General features: G+C 35.8%; 3 protein-coding genes across 7 annotated transcripts; all 3 read left to right on the forward strand.

Moving 5' to 3' along the window:
* The first annotated feature begins 525 nt into the window (after positions 1-525).
* LOC111305175 (Tudor/PWWP/MBT domain-containing protein) lies at positions 526-11,937 on the forward strand. 4 transcript variants are annotated; one of them, XM_089749684.1, is made up of 13 exons: positions 526-909; positions 1,553-1,629; positions 2,255-2,378; positions 5,033-7,105; positions 7,442-7,907; positions 9,136-9,244; positions 9,360-9,472; positions 9,540-9,727; positions 9,812-10,295; positions 10,397-10,838; positions 10,967-11,146; positions 11,300-11,352; positions 11,438-11,937. In XM_089749684.1, exons 3-12 carry the CDS (start codon positions 2,374-2,376, stop codon positions 11,323-11,325), a joined length of 4,086 nt encoding a protein of 1,361 aa, XP_089605810.1. In that variant the 5' UTR covers positions 526-909; positions 1,553-1,629; positions 2,255-2,373; the 3' UTR covers positions 11,326-11,352; positions 11,438-11,937. The 4 variants fall into 4 exon arrangements, with proteins under 4 accessions (XP_089605810.1, XP_089605811.1, XP_022758177.2 ...); XM_089749685.1 differs by having other exon boundaries at positions 10,967-11,122; XM_022902442.2 differs by lacking the exon at positions 2,255-2,378.
* A 288-nt stretch (positions 11,938-12,225) lies between these two features.
* LOC149512808 (putative glutathione peroxidase 4) lies at positions 12,226-16,042 on the forward strand. Of its 2 annotated transcripts, XM_089749688.1 has the most exons (6): positions 12,226-12,811; positions 12,912-12,988; positions 13,072-13,133; positions 13,438-13,556; positions 15,494-15,661; positions 15,780-16,042. In XM_089749688.1, exons 1-6 carry the CDS (start codon positions 12,758-12,760, stop codon positions 15,813-15,815), a joined length of 516 nt encoding a protein of 171 aa, XP_089605814.1. In that variant the 5' UTR covers positions 12,226-12,757; the 3' UTR covers positions 15,816-16,042. The 2 variants fall into 2 exon arrangements, with proteins under 2 accessions (XP_089605814.1, XP_089605815.1); XM_089749689.1 differs by lacking the exon at positions 15,494-15,661 and having other exon boundaries at positions 12,543-12,811.
* Positions 16,043-18,290: 2,248 nt separating this feature from the next.
* LOC111305179 (uncharacterized) lies at positions 18,291-18,994 on the forward strand. Its single transcript, XM_089749690.1, has one exon. The coding sequence runs from the start codon at positions 18,428-18,430 to the stop codon at positions 18,845-18,847; it is 420 nt and encodes a 139-aa protein (XP_089605816.1). The 5' UTR covers positions 18,291-18,427; the 3' UTR covers positions 18,848-18,994.
* The last annotated feature ends 209 nt before the right edge of the window (positions 18,995-19,203 follow it).

A 19,203-nucleotide genomic window follows, 5' to 3' on the forward strand; every position in this document is an offset into this window, starting at 1 on the left:
GAACAAAATTTGTTCATTTTCATTTTGTAACATGGATGAGGGAATGGCACAATCATTGAAGCCCAAAGGTCATCCAAACCAGCCTTAGAGAATTAAAAAAAAAAGTTTAAAATTTGGGCCTAAAATAAACATGGACTGATACTAAAGGCCCAGTTCCCAACCCAATGGCTGAGACCTTCATAAAAAGAATAAGAATGAATTTTTATTTTCAGGTTTTACGGAGGTTTCAGTCAGAACTGAGAACCGAGAAGAATCGAGAGAGTCCACTCCAAAGTATTTTTGTTTGATTTTGAATTATGATTTGCCTGCTGTCAGTTGGGTAAATCACGTGGATTTACATACGCCTTTTCAAACCCTCCCCCACCAGATTCCGCCATTTACTCTTAACCTACGCTCCGCGCATCTTAGCCCTTTCCCCTTCTACGTTCCTACTCTCTTAACCTACACCCCATCCGCGTACTTTAGCTCCCCCCATGCCGCTATTTCAATATCTTTGTATATTCCCCATGTCCCGATTCTCTTTTTGTACCAAAAAACCCACTCCCACAAAAATAAAAAAGGAAAAAGAAAAAACAAACACTCTTTCTTGACACAAAAATTAGGGTTTCTTTTGTTCTTAACAGACTGAGCTGCTCACTCACTTTGAATCGAGGGGGGCTTTCAAATGCCTTCAAAATCTCGTGCCAAATTGTCTCACCGGAACCCTAGAGAGTGCCAGAGTGTAACGCCTTTTGGGCGATTTTGGCGTGCCCTTGAGTTTGGGATATTAGTTTAATATATTCTCCGATGGCGCCCAGCCGAAGGAAAGGCGCCAGTAAGGCGGCTGCTGCCGCCGCCGCTCGTCGCCAATGGAAAGTCGGTGATCTTGTCCTCGCTAAAGTCAAAGGTTTCCCTGCTTGGCCGGCCACGGTATGCCAAAACTTTATTACTGTCTTTCTTTTTCTGTCTTTTATATATTGAAAATCTCTGTTATGTTAGAAAATCTGTTATTGCCTTAGGGTTTGTGGTTGCATGTGAGGTTTTAATGATATTATTTTTGTTGATTTAGGTGGCATGATTAATTCTTTAATTTAGGGTTTGTTTCTTCGTTGATGGTGCATTAATCCGGAGGAACTCTTTGGGGGTTTCTTTTTTATATGCGTATTTAATATTCAACTAATTTTTGAATTTACTTTTCGCGAAAGAGGATGGATTTTGTTGATTTAGAAACTTGAATGCATATATCAGAAAATTAAATTGGATATCTTGTTGGCTAGTTTTAATGGCAAAACTTTTTTTTGGGCAAAATCGAATCCTTGGTTTCTCTATTCTGCTATAACTTGCTTAGAGTATGCGAACTTATCTTTTGTTCTTTAAGATGTTTTATCATATCTAACTTTTTTGCTTTTGATTTCTTATTACTCCCAATTAACATATTCTGTTTCTTTATGCTTTTTATTATCTTCTATTTCTTCCTTTCCCCCTTTATTATTGTTATTTTTTTTTTTATTTTGGTTCATTCTTTTGTATAATCATTACCTCTTAGGCTTATGTTTCTGATTGCTTGTGGCAGGTAAGTGAGCCTGAGAAGTGGGGCTATTCATCTGATTGGAAGAAAGTTTTAGTTTACTTTTTTGGAACCCAGCAAATGTAAGTGTACATTTCATTATTACTTTGTTCAATCCATCCTTTTGCTTTTCTGTTCTCTTCTCTTTTTCCCCCTTTGTTTTTCTTTTAGCTTATTAATCAGTCATGCCAAGTTGCAATTCTCTGGTCTTAGCTTTTTGTGCTCCTACTTTCTTGTTGGTATTAAGGTAATTTTATAAAAACTTTTTGGTGACTTATGTTAGTTGAGGTAATTTGATTCTCAAGCAAAGATGATTTAGGTGGCCTTTATCCTTGTTGCATATAATCTTTTGGCAGTCTTGTTTGGATGATTTATTGATCTATATGTTATTATCGTCATCATGGATAGGATAATTTGGGTTTACCATGTTTTTGATGTGTAAAAGCATTTGGCATTATATGATTAGATGATTTATTGAACTATATTAACAACCCTTTTTCACAATCATAATCATTGGTAAAATAGTTTCACTGTCCTTGATGTCTACGAGCACTTTGGCTATTCTTCTTAAGATTATTATTTCAACCATTTTGACAACACATTATCATCATCATTACTTTATTTTGTCTTCTTCTTCTTCTTCTTCTTCTTCTTCTTCTGTATGTTATATTATGAGGGATCCATTGTTTAGTAATATTTTTTCCCCAGCAAGCCAACCACCTAACCCATATCAACGGTGGTGATATTTTGTTGTCACCAAGGGAAAGGCATAATCATTTGGAGATGGATGAATTAATTTCCTTTCTTCACTGTCCATATGTAAAACTATGAGGTATATTTTAAATTATACATATCTTTAAATAGAATGTTTATGATATGTTCTTGTTCATGGAGAGATATGGGTGCTTGAAAGCTCAATTAAACATTTTAAATGGGACTCCTTTTGTTAATTAATTTGTATCATAAGATTGGTAGATGTCTAGAGTTAATGTTGGTGATGTATTGTATAAAAATTTGCAACTATGGAAGCATCTACGTTTTTGGCTTCTCAATTCTTTTTTTTTCTTTTCTTTTTATCATAAGAAGTATCTCAAGTGGAAGCTCTTCTTTTCCCCCATAACTTTGTTTGTTAGGTTTGTTAAATCATGAATTCTATAGGCTATAAACTTAGTGGAGATGAATTTACCTAGGTTTTGGTTGGGTGGATGCATGTTGAACTTTGATACAATGTATCTTTTGATAATGTTAAAAGACTTTGAACTATCCTCTATTGTAATTATTCAGGAAGGTAGTGGGTTAGGTGCTGTTGAACTCCAAGGTCATTGTTGACTTGTTTAGAATATTGCATGGTTTCTGCATATTTAACTCCAACATAGAACAATATTTTAAAGTTATGTTTAGGTATTCCATGCAGCTATTACAGTGTATGGTAGGTGTAGAATTTAGTTTCTTGTTGTAGTGGAATCAGAGTTTTTCACAATACCTTTTTGCTTGCAGAATGATTTTAAACATTAGTACTAATAATTTATGACAGTGCATTGGTGTTTCAAGTTTAAAAGTATACTGGTGAGGATATGGCAACTCATTGTTACATAACAAATTTTGAAATCATTCTGGATAGCTTCTGAGCTCGTGGAAGTGTGAATACTGGTATAGTGTAAAGCAAACCAAGCTCAAATGTAGGATGAAGGTGTGCTGGGGATATAGAAACTTTAGTTGTTTATCTTTTTGTATTATTTCTTTTATACTTGCAATTAAGAGACAATTTGTACAGGAGGTTCTCAAAACTGGACTTTGAATTTATAGGATGTTGAATTTGTTGAGGTGAAGAAAAAAGGGCATGTATCTAAAAAAAACTCTCAAGTAGAGCTAGTAAAATGTCAATTCAGATAACGTAAATCTTATGGTTTCTATACATGAAAAATAAGGTAGGAAAGAACATGTGGTGTGCATTGATCTAAAATTAGTGATGTTGCTTTCCAAAAAAACTCCATAGTCAAACAGCTTTCAGATTATAAAACTCAGTAGGTCTAGCCAAGAATGGGAAGATATCTTCCTATCATTTCACTGTTACTTCACCTGCTTCCTTTACTTTCTCTTGCATTAATCAATATTCCATAGGTGCTTTCTTTTATGTGGTGAATGAATGCAAGAAGAAAGTAGGTATTAGCTTCCATTTTCTGTTTTCTATTATATTGAGCCATGTTGGTCTTTGTTTGGTAAATCTTTTGTTTGCCTATTGTCTTTTAGAAGGTGGTGGTATTTCGTTCTAATAATGTCAAATACTCCTTGCTGAAGCATTTCTGTATGTGTATGTGAAGTTTGCATATTTTATTGTTATAAAAATTTTAAAACTATATGAATTTAGTTCGTTACTGTGAATTATTGTAATATTAAGTCACAGATTGTGTTGTTAAAGCTTTTGTACTCTATATTAGGTGATACTAAAACTTTATCTTATTAAGACCTCAATATTCTGCTGGTTACGTGAGTCATCTTTTCTGATTGTAGACTGATCTCCTTTTCTTTGTTGCCAAATGGTCGGCTTATACTTTATTTGGGTTGTCTTTGGTTCTTCCACTTTAGAACATAATATTTAACCTGATAATAAGTTTTTAGTTTTCATTTAGGGAACCTATACGTGGTCTTTCAAAGGGTAGAGCTACTGTAATCTGAAATGGGCTTTTTGGAGGCTTCTAAGTGAAGACATGATGTATGCTTAGTTGGGATGCTACCATTCTCCCTAATTTTTTCTGTTTGTGGTTGTGATATCTCTTTCTGTAATATGTTTGTACATAATAAAGATGTATTAGAAAAGAAGTTTCACATTCTGGAAAAAAATTTCTAGGGTATCAAATACCTTGAAACATTACTGGTATGTTTTTTAGATTGAGGAAGAGTCATGTAGTTATTTGATGATGCTGATGTTTAGTAAGATATAGTTCTTAAACGTAGAAATCTACAAAGACTGGCAAAAATGTATGCAATTATTTGATAACATGGGTTCAGAGGTTCATTGATATATTTATCAGCTTTTTTGCAACTGTACTTTCTTCGTCCCAATGATATTGCATTTTTAAAATTTTTGATGTAAAAGTTGGTGAAACCTATTAAAAAAATGAAAGAGGTTGGGGGAATGAAGACAAATGCTTCCTTTTAATGTGTAGCACCTGTATGTATGATGAAAATTTAGTTGTGCATTGAAATTATGTATGCTAATTTCATTATTTAAATAATTGTGTACAGGCTGCCGTTGGTATGTAGATAATGGAAGTATAATAAAAGCTACTATATTTTTGAGAGGAACTATGATAGTTACTATATAAAATTTTTTAGACTTTTTTTCTCAGGTTGGTCTTTATTGTGTGGATATTTTATATTTGTTGGTTGTTGTAACTTTATCTCTATACTTTTGTTCCTCATACGTATTTCTCCTTAGCATATTTTGGATTTTGTTAGTTCTCATATGGATATCTTGTTATGCAGAGCCTTCTGTAATCCTGCTGATGTTGAAGCATTTACAGAAGAGAAGAAGCAATCTCTTTTGATCAAACGTCAGGGGAAGGGTGCAGATTTTGTTCGTGCAGTCCAGGAAATTATTGACAGTTATGAGAAGTCAAAGAAGCAGGATGAGATTAATAATCATAATTCTTCTGATAGAGTCACACAGGCAAATTGTAGGAATTCAGTGGACTCATCTGCATCAAAGGATCTGACTGACACTTGTGAGGCAACACTAGAGTTTCGATTAGGAACTTCAAATGCTGTTACAAATCGAAATGATCCAGGTCTTGCAACTGAGGTTGCTCAAGCTGAGCCAAAAATAGATGGTCTGTGTGAAAAAGAATCTGTCTCAGAGCAACCTCCGGATATGATGTTGGTTAAAGAGACAACCATGTTAACAACGTACTCATCAAGAAAAAAGTCTGGAGGTTTACGATCTCAAAAACCTGTTGCACAGCAGAAGGCACCACCAGTTCGAAGGGCTAGAAGCTCATCAAGGGTGGAATCCTCTAGATTCCAGAACTTTATGATATCATCTAATGATGTTAGGACTGGCTGTGATGTATCAGGAAATTTGATCCAGAATGGATCCCTAAGGAGGAATAAACGAGTTAGGAAGTCTGCAGATTCTTCTGAGAGTGATGATGTCGACTCATCGGTGTTACTGTCGAATGGTAGCACTGATGATAATGGGTCGGAAATTGCTACTGTTGATTCTGATGCGGTTAGTTTGAATGAAGGCAGCACTATGGATTCTAGTTCTAAACCTGAACACTCTGAGCCTGTTGTTGAGTGTTTGAAGGGAGATGTTGAGTTGAGCAAAGGGCTTGATTTTCAAATAAAGGCTGTCGTCATTAAGAAGAAAAGGAAACAGATTAGAAAGCGGGTGAATAATGACTCTGCTGAGCCTTCTGCTAGAACAGATGGAGAAACAGATCTGGATTTAGGAATCAATAATACTAGGCAAAATTTTGGGAATACATGTGAAAATTTAAATGAGAGATGTTCCAAAGATGAGGGAGATGAGCACCTACCATTGGTGAAAAGAGCGAGGGTTCGCATGGGCAAACAGTCTGCTGCTGATGAGTTCACTAGTTCTTCACCAACTGAAGAAAAGCCTTTTAATGAAGGTGGAGTCAATTCATTGGAGCAGATGAGTCCGTCATCAACCTGTCGAAATGATCCTCCTACTGATAGGGACGCTTTAGTGTTGAAGGGAGCTTTGGTTAATGTATCACCTTCAAAGGTTGACACTCAAGATCAAGGAAGTAGGCCGGAATCTTGGAAAGCTGTGAGAAATCAGTTAGGCTGTTTGGCAGGCAGCGAAGCTGCCTTGCCTCCATCTAAACGCCTCCATCGTGCATTGGAAGCCATGTCAGCTAATGCTGCTGAAGATCGGGCATGTGATGAACATTCGCCAACCATGAAAACATCAGATGATCGATCTCATGGTTCTCCAATGGTAAGTTGCTCTCATATAACTGTTGGGGACAAAGAGGCTAATGGGTTGGAGCAACGTGGGATGGATTTGATTGTGAATAGTGATTCTGGCATCTTTTCCATATCAAACCCAATACCTTCGGATAAATTTGCCAAATCTTCTTTGGAACCAGATATTTGCAGTCAACCTGCCAAGAGTCCTAACAATCAAAAGCATGAATCCCATAAGGATGTCTTTGTGGAGCCTTTGAACCATTTTGATTGTGGTACTCATAAAGGCCTAAGTTTAGAACATTTGTCCCCTAATCCTGATAAAAACCAAGGTAGCTTCACAGTGAATTGTGGTTCTTCAGATCAGCAGTTGCCTTCAGGGGATGATTCTGTCGCTGAACCTGTTGGCTTGAGCAATTTTAGGGCTGAAAATCCTGATAAACAGTTTAATACTTCAGAACATGCTGGCATGAGTTTGGATCCTGTTATAGGGACTGAGAAAACTGATAAAGTATCACCTCAGGGTGATTCAAATACGTTTCAGTGCACTGCTGAGCATACCAGTCATGAGAAAAGTGAGTCATTGAAGTCTCAAACTGGTGACAGCTGCTTAGTCAACAGCATGTAAGCATACTTGCCTTGTTTTAAACACAGCTATTCAGCGAATTAATATTAAGAATTTAGTAAAATAATATTGAGAATTATTTGTTCTTAAAGATATGCCATGCAAATTCAACTTTTAAAAGTGGAATTTGCACCTGCAATCATGAAAGTGGTCCCTAATCTAGCCTTTTGGAATATGACGACAGCTATTGTAAGCAAATTAGATAGTCATGCTAATATTAAACATAAACCTCATAAAAGAATTGAATTTATGAAGTTGTCTTAATCTTTTTTTCTCATTTTTGTCTTTAGTGGATATGTTATGAATTTGTAGAATTTCCTTTCTTGTTTGACTAGGTGTGAGGTTGTGGAAGAGTTTCAACCTGAACCAGGGAAGAAGACATCTTCTAGTCTGATTTGTGATGACAACTTAGACAAGGATGGTGCAGGTATACAGTTAAGTCTATCTTCAGCTGATGGGGTAGATTCTCCTGCCAGGGTCTCTCCTTCCAATGCCTCAATTTGCCATGTTTCTACCTCAGAGAGTGCTAATAATATTCAAAGCAATGGGTATTGTAGTCCAAATATTCACTCTTGTCCCAACAAATCTTTATGTGTTTCAATTACTGACGATGAAGGTAGAACTGACTCTGTGGCCTGTGAAAGACCAAAATCAGTCAGTAAGTTCAGTAATTACACCGAAGCGCATGCTGCTCTGTCATCCTTTGAAAATATGCTTGCAATCTTAACAAGGACAAAGGAGAGTATTGCTCGTGCAACGCGCATAGCAATTGATTGTGCAAAATTTGGAGTCTCTGCTAAGGTAGTATATTTCTTTGCTTTTATTTATTTATTTTTATTTGCTTGAATTATAGTTGTTATACATGTCAGTTACTTAAAAAGTTATTTTACTCTAGTGCTGCAAATGTGCAAAAATTGAGTCAATTCTTTGTGATGTTGAGATCAACTGTTCTATCCATAGACACTAAATTATTATTATTGTTATCGTCTAAAACAAATTTGGGTGGATTTCTTCCTGCTTCTGTTCTAATATGAAATCTCCTTTCATATAGCAATCTTCAGTCTTTCCCTTTCAAATTCAGGGCACGTTTGATTAATTCTCTACTTTGTGGTGAGTTTATACTCAACAAAACTAGAGTGCTATGCTTTGCAACTGCAGCAGTAACTAAAACTAAGAATTTGGTAATCAATTCGGGTTTTATGGGTTGACATGTCAACATGGTGGCTGCATTGAATGTATCTCAATGCCTGCAAATTTTCTCACTCTAAAATCAGTGTTTCAAGGATGTATTTCGATTCTAATGGCATTATAAATGGTGAGGGATTTGTAAGACATCAGAAGAGGGTTTATTGTCCCTTGGTAGAGAAGAATTTAGGTTTTAGAAGGAAAGTCAAGGTTATTGTAGTGATGCATATGTAGTTAAGAATGAAAAAGGATAGAAAAGAGCTGATAATTTCATTATTCATATATTTTGAATGAACTTTTATTTGTCAATTTCATTGGCAACTTATTCAAGTCTGAAAAGATAGAGAATCTTGTATCATTGTTGGATTAGGAATCTTTTCAAAATTGTTAGGTTTGGGAAAAAGGGTCATCCAAATAAACCAAAAATTATGTAAAAGGCAATCCAAATAAAGTTGCAATGATAGGTGTTTCTAAACTTGTGTTCTTATTGTACTCTGTTTGTAAAAGTTTCTGGATATTTGTATATTTTCTCTCTTGTTGATGTAGTTAATTTTTTGGGGTAAAGTTGTTAATGTTCTTTTTTTAGGTATATTGTTGAAGTGCTTATTAAGGGCATTTCTCTGTCAGTATTAGCACTTTATATTCAAGACATAGGTAAACATTGGCTGTTTGGCATTAAAAGTTGTTGATTAACCCTTTTAGGATTTCTATTAAGACTTACAGTGTATTATAGTACACACTGAAAGAGAGTGTTTGTGTACTGAGAATATAGACAGATAATATATCTTTATTCTAAAAGATCTTATTTTATTTGAAATGCATTGATTTCTTCATTTTAACCTAGGTTGTGGAAATTGTTGCACGAAATTTGGAACGTGAGTCGAGCTTACACAAACGGGTGGACTTGTTCTTTCTTGTGGATTCCATTACTCAGTGCTCCCGAGGTTTGAAAGGTATTACTTGTGTTTATTCCCTAATAACTGGGTGAAGATATAATTTAGCAGCATGATAGGTGTTTGATTTATGGATTATGAATGTGGCTATGTTTTTATTGAGCATGGTATCCAGGTGATGTTGGTGGCATCTACCCTTCAGCTATTCAAGCTGCACTGCCTCGTATACTCAATTTTGCAGCTCCCCCTGGGCCTAGTGGACAGGAAAATCGTCGGCAGTGCTTAAAGGTGAGTGACTTTGGCTGTCTTTTTTTTTTATTGGATTTTGGTTTCTCACTTACTTTCTTTGATATAGGTTTTGAGAGTTTGGCTGGAAAGAAGAATCCTTCCAGAATCTGTTGTTCGCCAACATATACGAGAGCTTGATTCACTTAGTGTTTCATCTTCTGGTGGTGCCTTTTCTCGCCGTTCAGCTAGAACTGAGAGAGCGTTGGATGATCCTGTAAGAGACATGGAGGGTATGCTTGTTGATGAGTATGGCAGGTCTGAATTTTGGGATCACTTTAACTTATGATTACTTTTAAAAATTTTAGGATTGTGTTTCTAAGATATTTTTTGCTGCCTCAGCAATTCAAGTTTTCAGCTTCCTGGATTTTGTATGCCCCGAATGCTCAAGGATGAGGATGAGGATGGGGGAAGTGATTCTGATGGAGGGAGTTTTGAGGCTGTCACTCCTGAACACTATTCTGGAACCCCTGAAAAACAAGAGGCAAATCCTGCAACTGAAAAGCGCAGACATATTTTGGAAGATGTTGACGGTGAACTTGAAATGGAGGATGTTGCTCCCTCTGAGATTGAAAGGAGTTTAATCAGTGGTGCTACTGGAGTCAATACTGCACAAACTTCACGAGAGCAGTGTGATCAGCACTTTCCATTGCCATTTGCCCCTCCTTTACCTCAAGATGTGCCTCCATCATCACCACCATTGCCATCGTCCCCGCCACCACCTGCGCTGCCACCCCCACCCCTGCCACCTCCAATCGCTCCTCCTTGTCCCATTTCTGATCCCTATGCAAACATTGTTGATTCAACAATTCATACAAATATACATGTAGGTCCTACTTGTTTGTATTGCCTTCTTTGATTTCCTTATCATTATGTAAAATTGAAATATGTTATTTAAATTTTTATTTGTTTTGATTGTATTTGCAGAATAAGGAAGATGATTTGCGATCTACAGTTCCACCATCAGTTGCACCCAGAATTAATTCAACAATGTGCACCAATACAGTCCCTTATCATTGGCCTGAGTCTAGAGATCTTCCAGTCCCTGTGCAGGTTTCCAATTGTAATACCTCTTTCAACAGTTACCCTGTACGTCCAGTGAATAATATACAACAACCTGATGGTCCTAACTTTCATCACAATGCCTATCCTCCACGTCCTACTTATCCTGCACCATCAAATCAATTCTCATATGTTAATCCAGGCCAGCATATGAATTCGATGAGGGATGCCCCACCTCCTCCCTACTCCAACAGATACTATTCACTCAACATGGATGGGGGAACTTATTATAATAGCCATGAGAGAATGAAACAGGCCCCAAATGAACTTAGAGAGAGCTGGAGGTTTCCTCCACCACCTTTCCCTGGTAAGTTTCTTTTTAAGATATATATTCTGTACAAAAGATACTAGGGAACAGTATACTGATATCATGCCTTTGTTTGTCACTTTATCTGATGACACCTGGTTGTATATTATTTTATGTACCCCTATTAGGTCCGCAGTATGCTGATAAAGCCAAAGCATCATATGGTCACGGTTCATATGGTGGGCCCCAATGTGAGCCAACAAGGTTTCCAAACCAAGGATGGGGCTTCCACCCCCCTGCAATGAATCAGTGCAACTCCTTCCCTGTCAGACCACCTCCAGAAGGTGTGATTCCTGTTGGATCTAGAGGTTTGCATTTCTCTTGTGAGATTGTGCTTTAAAAGCTAAAAGCTAAAAACACAGCTCTTTTTGATATCATTTGCATTTGCATACTTGCTAGATACCCTGCATTTAGGTAGGTTTCTGTCAGGGTAGGTTCTTAGTGTCTTTTATGTGTTTCAGCTCCAAGCATTTGGCGGCCAAGATGACCAAATATTACCAAGCAGCTTTAATTGGTATGTTATTGTCATTATTTTTATTTATAACTTATTCTGTCAAATTCTTTCTTTCTCATTATATTCCTTGTTGTTTACTTGTTAGATATAAACCCCTTTTCTCGCGGCTTGTTGAAAAGAGTTGAGTCTTTTTATGGCCCTATATTGTGTGGGATGCAAGGAACAGATAATTCATATATGAATTTGGAGCGAAGATCAGCACCATCAGCGTTGCCGATACTGATTTTGTAAATATGTAATCTAGCACCTCTACAATTTACTGGGGAGGACAGTAAGATGAGCCTTACTGTAGAGATTAGGGAGAGAATTGTACTTAACTCTAGGTTGTATTGTATCAAAATTTTTATTTATTTATTTGTTTGTTTGTCTTTATTTCATCATCGCCCCAATAGGAACTTTAGCAAAAATTTTTATTGGGCCATTCCCTAGAAACTTTTTTGCTTGGCACCCTCCCTTAGCTAGTTCTTTTTACCACCCCATTTTGACTGTAAACACTCTTTGCTATTTTGTTAGTACCGTGGCAGAACCTCAGTGGATCAGAATGAACCAAATGTAATCTAGTTTCTTCATTTTTATTGTCTTAAATATTTGTACACATATACACGAATTTTCCCATCACGAGCACAAACTTTGAAAATTATCTGCCTTGATATGTTTTCATATCTGTTGTGCTGCCTCAAAGATGTTTGAAATCTCGAATGGTTTCATATCTTTTAAAAATGAAATCCAAAATGTTTTATGGTATGGAGCGTTTTATAATTTGGAGGATAAATCAAGATTTGGTGTTTTGTAAAAATAAAAAATGAGATTTGACGGAGTCGTGGACAAAATTTTTAAACACTGTGTTTGTTTTTGCCCTTCAATTTATTTGATAGATAGTTCTGCACTTTGATTATTGTTTGCTGCCACTCTTGCGAGCAACAAACCACTTCTCTGGCTGTCTGACTAACAGCCTGATTTACCATTTGTATTTTTTCAATCAAAATTTCATTTCTTTTTGTTCGGCTTTGGGTAAAAGCATCCATCCACCAACTATGTTTGACATTTTTTTTTTCCTTTCTCGGCCTTTTCCCCGAATTTGTTAAGTTTTCATCAAGGTTTCAAGGAGAAAAACAAAATTTGAAAGAGCGTTTTAGTTTTAAGATTGGATTGGATTCGCTTATAATTGCCAACCTTGAGAGAAGTCAAAAAGATTACTTTGGACTACAAAATTTCCTTGTTAAGCTCAATAAATTGTATCATCGTTGCTTATCGCATCAATGTCTTTATTATAGCATAAGCTTCTTTACTCTGCAAATTACAATTACATACCCAGCTGATAAGATAAGCCGAGATCTCTTCCTTCAATTTGTGTTGTAGACATATCCAAAATTCTCAGAGTTTGAATCCAACCCAGGAAACCAAAATGGGGGCTTCTGGATCAGTCCCTCAGAAATCAATCCATGATTTTACTGTCAAGGTTCTTGCTTTTTCTTCTTCTACCATTACGGATTAACTGAATGATTTCCAAGATTTATTTGTTTCTTCTTTAAGATTTTACTCTGTTGTTTGTTTTGTAGGATAGCAGTGGTCAGGACGTGGACCTTAGCATATACAAAGGAAAAGTTCTCCTTATCGTTAATGTTGCCTCCAAATGGTTCTTTTCTCTCTTTCTATTTTTCTTTCTATTTTTTTTCATGATTTTGTTTCTAAATTATGCGCCTTTGTGATTTTGAACAGTGGGTTTACTAATTGGAATTACGCCCAGTTGACTGATCTTTACAACAGATACAAGCACCAAGGTTAATTCTCTTTTCTTTATATAAAAAATTCTCTTAAATTCGTTTCTGGATTTCAAAGGTCCCTTAAAACTCAAAGGCTTTCAGTGTGACTCTGCACTTCTTTTTCTTTTCCAAGGTGGCTTTATTCTTTTTTCATAGCACTTTACACAACCTTTTTCCGTGATGATATGATATTTTGGTTTTGCAATCATCAGTTTAGGCAATTTTGTCAAATAAAAAAGGGGGATGAATTGTAGTTTTATTTACAGTTTTCTCCCATGGATATGTGTTTAGACTTGAAGATGCTTTTATTTTCTGACTCAAGGACTAGAGATCTTGGCATTTCCATGCAATCAGTTCTTGAAGCAAGAACCTGGCTCCAGCCAAGAGGTACAACAATTTGCTTGTACAAGATACAAGGCTGAATATCCTATTTTCCAAAAGGTAATGAAATATATTTAGAATTGGATAATGGATCTCTTTTATTGGAAGTAGTATCTGTTCTGCTGATGGAAATGGGAGATGTTGCTTTCAGTTAGTTGAATATATGACCATTTATTGGGTTAATTGTGGTTGCATTTGTTGATTTTTTTTTGCTTTTCTTAAATTAATTTAACACAACCTATGCTGGAATGCTACCTTAAGAAGATAGAACTCGGAGGTTCTCTCTTACCCTGCCTTAGTCATTTGCCACCATGTAGAGTACCTTTAAAATAAACTCTGTTTCCTTTTTAACTCCTGACAATTTTAGTTGGTGGAAGAATAGAGGTCTTATAATATGTTCACAGCTTCTAAAATCTCTACTTAAAATTGAATAGTAGTTAAAACATTGCCTAGATATTATCAGTTTTGACAATCTAACAACTTTTGTCCCAAAAAAACATGTATTTATTTGAAATTTTTAGGTAAATATTGAAGTTCCTTATGAATGTGCTTTACATGCGGTGGTTGTTGTTGTCTGGAATGGAGGAAAAAGCTCATTCAGAACTGTATTTTTAAAAGAAATTCATTGACTGTATGTTTTCTATGTTCACAATACAAGCTACATTTTCTTATGGTTCTTTCTAGACTGTGTTCAATTTTGGACAACCCACTTATTTAGCTGAGAAAGCATGTCTTGCCAAGTTCAAATAGGTGCTTGGAGTCTTAGACCTACATCTAACTGTTTTTCTGTTTGATTGTAAAATATAGTTGATGCTGGACTATTAAATGGAAACTGTTGCTTTTCTTCCAAGAAAAACTATTAGTAAAGCCCAATTATCTTTTGACTGTAAGAAACAGAGCTTCTATATTTCCTTGACTTGTGGTTTAACATTGATTATTGTTTGGTTTGTGGTCGTGCATTTGATAGTTATGTTCTTTATCCAAGTCAGATGTGATGTCTTAAGTTGCTTGTTAGTAACATATAGACTCACAAAAGATAGTTAATGCTGGACAATTAAAAGGAAACTGTTGTTTTTCTTCCTAGAAAAACTGTTCTTAAAGCCCAATTATCTTCTGGCTCTAAGAAATGGGAGATGATATTTGCTTGAGTTGTGCTTTAACGTTGATTTTATGATTGGCTTGTGGTCTTGCATTTGATAGAAAATGTTCTTTTGGAGGGTCAGATGTGATTTCTTAAATGGCTTATTAGTGACATATAGACAAATTCACAATGCCCTCGGCACAGAAAAGGCATGAGTCTGGCAGTGGCTGATCCGGTGGTTCCTCTTTGGGTGGGTATTGGTACATATGATAACTAACATTATATAGAATAGAAACTATTCAAAATTTCTAATATTATTATCTTGGGGTAACCGATGTGATACTTTTTGGAGTTTGACCTTATTTTATTTGCAAAGCCAAGAATAAGGTGTTTGAATTAAACTGGAGGCTGGTATCCAAGCTGAATTTCAGTTACACCATCTGATCTGATGCAGAGGAGCTTAGGGAGCTAGGGTTTTAGGTTAAATTATAATCTGAATTTCTTAAGGAAGTAGGAAAATTGAATAAAGAAAAGATAACCTAAGCTTCACATCTAGGTTTCCTTGATCACCTCACTCATTTCTGAAGAATGATGGAGAAGATTTTATACTCATATGTACTTGAATATATATGACTAACTCATATACCCGTTTTGAAGAATGCATGAAGGTTTTCTGGGCCCTTATCTCTTACTTTTTGACTTTTTGACCTTTTGGGAATGCACTAGACAATGGATTAAGTGGTTCTGATAGTTGTCATGTTGCCTCGATTATTTATAAGTGGGATTGAAGCTCTTATTTCTGCGAGCTTGACTGTTCATCATGCATATTGTGTCTTCAATACACGGACAATCTTCTGGACTTTGCAATCTACCAGAACTGATTACTCTTTGCTGCTAAATTTTCTTTTATATTTAGGTTTGTGTCAATGGGCCAAATACAGAACCTGTCTACAAATTTTTAAAATCAAACAAAAGTGGTTTCATGGGAACTAGGATAAAGTGGAACTTCCCAAAGTTTTTAGTTGATAAGGATGGCCTGGCCCTTGGTCGCTATAGCCCAATCATTTCGCCATTGGCCATAGAGGTACTTCCTCCTTCATGGTGCATTTGCAATTTAATTATGCATAAGACATTAATTTCAATGTTATTTTGAAATTAGAAGTATACTCATCCTTGCTGTGCTGCTTTGCTTCTTGGCACAGGCTGACATCAGGAAAGAGTTGGGACTGGATGCGTGAAAGATACGAGTTGGAGGGGAAAAGAAAATTGGAAAAAATGTAGAGATGAAAGTGTTAGCCATGCCCATTATACTCTATACTACTATTTTGGTTGATTACATTTGGTTTTTGTATATGATGAAAATGCTTCTTGTAATAACATTTGCCGATTCTGATGGACCATGTCGCTTTGGGGCCGAGGGATCATATAACTTGTGCAGTATATCATTGACTCCTTTTTTCTTCAACAGCAACACCCAACTCCATGCTACGAACTACTTAAAAGTTAGATAAATTATCTGAAGTAACCATCTGGCTATTTCCTGATTCCTATGCTACTAATTTTTTAAGCTTATAATCAAGTCGAATCCTTTACAATTTGCAGAGTTCACCATGGATACATCTTGCAACTTTCTAGGGGACGAATTTGTTGGCTACAATGATAACCTTTTGGATGGATATAGCTGACATTAGGAAACATGGACTCCTCTCTGTTTGCCACTCGTGTACTATATAGTGAGGTATTTTATTTGCAATTTGCATTGATTTTTTGTCCGACTTACTGTTCCTATGAATCTCCATCTTCCCGACAACTTGGATTTTTTTTTCATAGAATTGTATTCAAGTTTGCAGCAACATTCTCATACTTTCAACGATTTTCTTGACAATAAATTAACACCCCACTTCATTTTTGCTTTCTCGTGTGCGTTTACTTATCATCATTATCACCTTAGGCACAGCTTGAATCCCAATCGAATTGAGCAATCACTTAGTTGCATATTTGTCACGATTCCTGATTTTTCTGTTTTGCTTTTCTCCTCAAATCGGATTTAAGGAAAGACTTTTTTTTTTTTCCATGCAAATCTTTATCAATAACAATGGGACAGTTTCTCACGTGAGCTGGACCAGCTTACGGAAAAATCAATCATCTTCCTTTGAAAGACGACGATTCTAAGCACAAACGTGGCATGGTTCAGCCCGCTAGAATGAAAACTGTGGCCTAATCGGACCCGATATGTTCACCATATGGGTAACATAAGAGGGATTGTGAAGTTGTTGCTGAGACTGAAAGTGAGGAGTTGAGGCTTTGTGCCCGACATGAGGATAAGTAGGACAGCAGCTTATGAACTTGAGGCGCATGTAAAACTGACTTTAAACTGGTCTGTCACGGCCGGCAATGATAGGTGGCCGGCATGTCGGATTGAATAGGACAGTGTATTGGTAGGCCTTACTAACGACACGGAACCACACGTGACAACGGAGAGTAGCAGAGGAGTATAGTTGGCCAAGTGATCAATTTTTAGGTACTACATATAATCCCATGTAAATGTCAAAATTTAACATACGACGGATTAAAAGAGTAGCAGACGTGAAATAACACTCTTTAACAGATTTAGCAGAAGAAAAACAGGCAACAAAACAAAACAAACTCAGACTCTAATACTGCATCAAACTTAAAATCAAATTACAATAGATGCTGCACCAATCAAAAAAAAAAAATGATAACAAATATAACAAATAAGGAGTAGTACCATTTTTTGAATTATAACAAATAAAAGTGTGCTGCTGAATTAGATGGTTGGTAATTGGAGTAGTTCCCTCATGTCCTCATCAAGCAGCTCATCAAGTAGTGGCATGAAATATGTTATCCTTTAGGTATATTATTAAAAAGGTGTTTAGTTACACCTTGCTTTCAATATTCCTTCATTGGTGCTGATTTTGTCTCCAGTTTTGTGGCCTACAAATACACTTTATATATATATATATATATATTTATGTATGTTTGTATATGCTTTTAGTCATATGACCTTTGAATCGTGTTTAAAGCGGCTGTTAGTAGCTCACGCTGAAAACCCAAAATCATTACTTTAATAACCAACAATGATTGATGCCCTTATATTTTATTTGGTTCTGATTTTTTGTCCCACCATTTTAATTAATAATTATGACGTCGTGGCAATGAAAAATGGTTTGAATTAAGCGGTAATTCCATTTCTCTCATCTAGTTATTAGGCAATTTTTTAATTAATATAAATATAATTTAATTATGAATTTATATTTTCTGTACATGTTATGTGTATAATGTTACATATTGTCAATAAAATTATATAATAATATTTTATTAAAAAATTAATTTTTATAATATATTATTATATGATTCAATGACAATATAATATGTATATATGCAAGATATGTAACAAACATAAATTTTTTAATTATATTTAAATATTCGATTTAATTATTAATGCATTTGAAGAATAAGAGTTAAATTTTCTATTTAAATAAATAAATAAAAAAAGATCTTAACTTTTTATTGACAATAACAATCCTTTAAAAGGAGAGTGAATAAATTTGAAGTTCCAACTTCTTTCCAAATCTCCTAAAAAAACCAAGAAACAATGGCAAAATAAAATAAATAAAAAACCCAGAAATCTCTAAGAATTTATCTGTCAAAAATTTGGCTTGAATAAATAAACAAGTAAACAACTACAAACTTTGAACTTGGTGGCACAGTGTTATGATTGACAAGTGCATGAATGAAGCATGAATAGGATGATGCATGCGAGACAGAGATGACCTCCAGAGGGAGAAGTTGATGACAAGTCCTTATCAATATAGTTTGGCGAGCAGACATGCTGGGTAGCTCTGCTCTGTCTTCTTACTTAAACCAGTGGGTCCTAATGCCAGTGACCCAACCAGGGGCCAACATTTGTCAGCCTCCACATATTTGCTTCACTCGTATCTTCAACTGCTTTCCTTCCTATAAAAGAGCTTCAAAATCTTCCACAGCCTTTCAATCTCCAAAACAAAACTCAGACTACATGCACATATTACCAAAGAAGAAGTTTTCAGGTGCTTCTTCCACTCTTTTAATTCAGTTCTGCTTCCCAAACTGTTTTGTTATCCGCGTTGATATGGCAGAAAGCTCATTTTCAGTGAGGAGTATGAAGGGTCGATCATGGCAAAGGTGTTCAAAGCAAATTAGGGAACAGAGGGCAAGGCTTTATATTATATGGAGATGTACTGTGTTGCTCCTGTGTTGGCATGACTAGCCTTGGGGTTTGGGGGTTGGATCCACTCCAATTCAATTTTGGAATCACCAATTCTTAATACACTGCAAGATTTGGACGCTTGAGAGCTGTGGGTGTACAGTTTCGAAACAGATATCACACTTCAATAAGGAGGTGGAGAATTTTTTTTTTGGCCTTTTTTTTTTTAAGGAGGTAGAGAAATTAGATCAAGACGGGATTGTCTGGTTGATGAACATTGCCTAAAAATTTAACGTGTAAGTACAGAAGAAAAAACTGATAAATAAACATGTTCGTTCAATTTTGTAAATGGTATACTTGTTCTTTTGCTCCTAAAATCTTCTTTTTGTGAGCCACTCCAAAGCCTAGAAAGCCAGAGC

The sequence above is a fragment of the Durio zibethinus genome, chromosome 21, assembly GCF_047325235.1.
Source record: "Durio zibethinus cultivar Kanyao isolate XHJ-2024 chromosome 21, ASM4732523v1, whole genome shotgun sequence".
NCBI classification, from domain to species: domain Eukaryota; kingdom Viridiplantae; phylum Streptophyta; class Magnoliopsida; order Malvales; family Malvaceae; genus Durio; species Durio zibethinus.

Bases quoted from the DNA above. Each gene is read 5' to 3' on its own strand.
- LOC111305175 (XM_022902442.2), top strand. From the start codon at position 787: ATGGCGCCCAGCCGAAGGAAAGGCGCCAGTAAGGCGGCTGCTGCCGCC. The intron at 910-1,552 runs GTATGCCAAAAC...TGCTTGTGGCAG, and splicing joins TCCCTGCTTGGCCGGCCACG to GTAAGTGAGCCTGAGAAGTG. The intron at 10,296-10,396 runs GTAGGTCCTACT...TTGTATTTGCAG, and splicing joins CAATTCATACAAATATACAT to AATAAGGAAGATGATTTGCG.
- LOC149512808 (XM_089749688.1), top strand. From the start codon at position 12,758: ATGGGGGCTTCTGGATCAGTCCCTCAGAAATCAATCCATGATTTTACT. The intron at 12,812-12,911 runs GTTCTTGCTTTT...TTTGTTTTGTAG, and splicing joins TCCATGATTTTACTGTCAAG to GATAGCAGTGGTCAGGACGT. The intron at 13,557-15,493 runs GTAATGAAATAT...TTTTATATTTAG, and splicing joins AATATCCTATTTTCCAAAAG to GTTTGTGTCAATGGGCCAAA.
- LOC111305179 (XM_089749690.1), top strand. From the start codon at position 18,428: ATGCTGGGTAGCTCTGCTCTGTCTTCTTACTTAAACCAGTGGGTCCTA.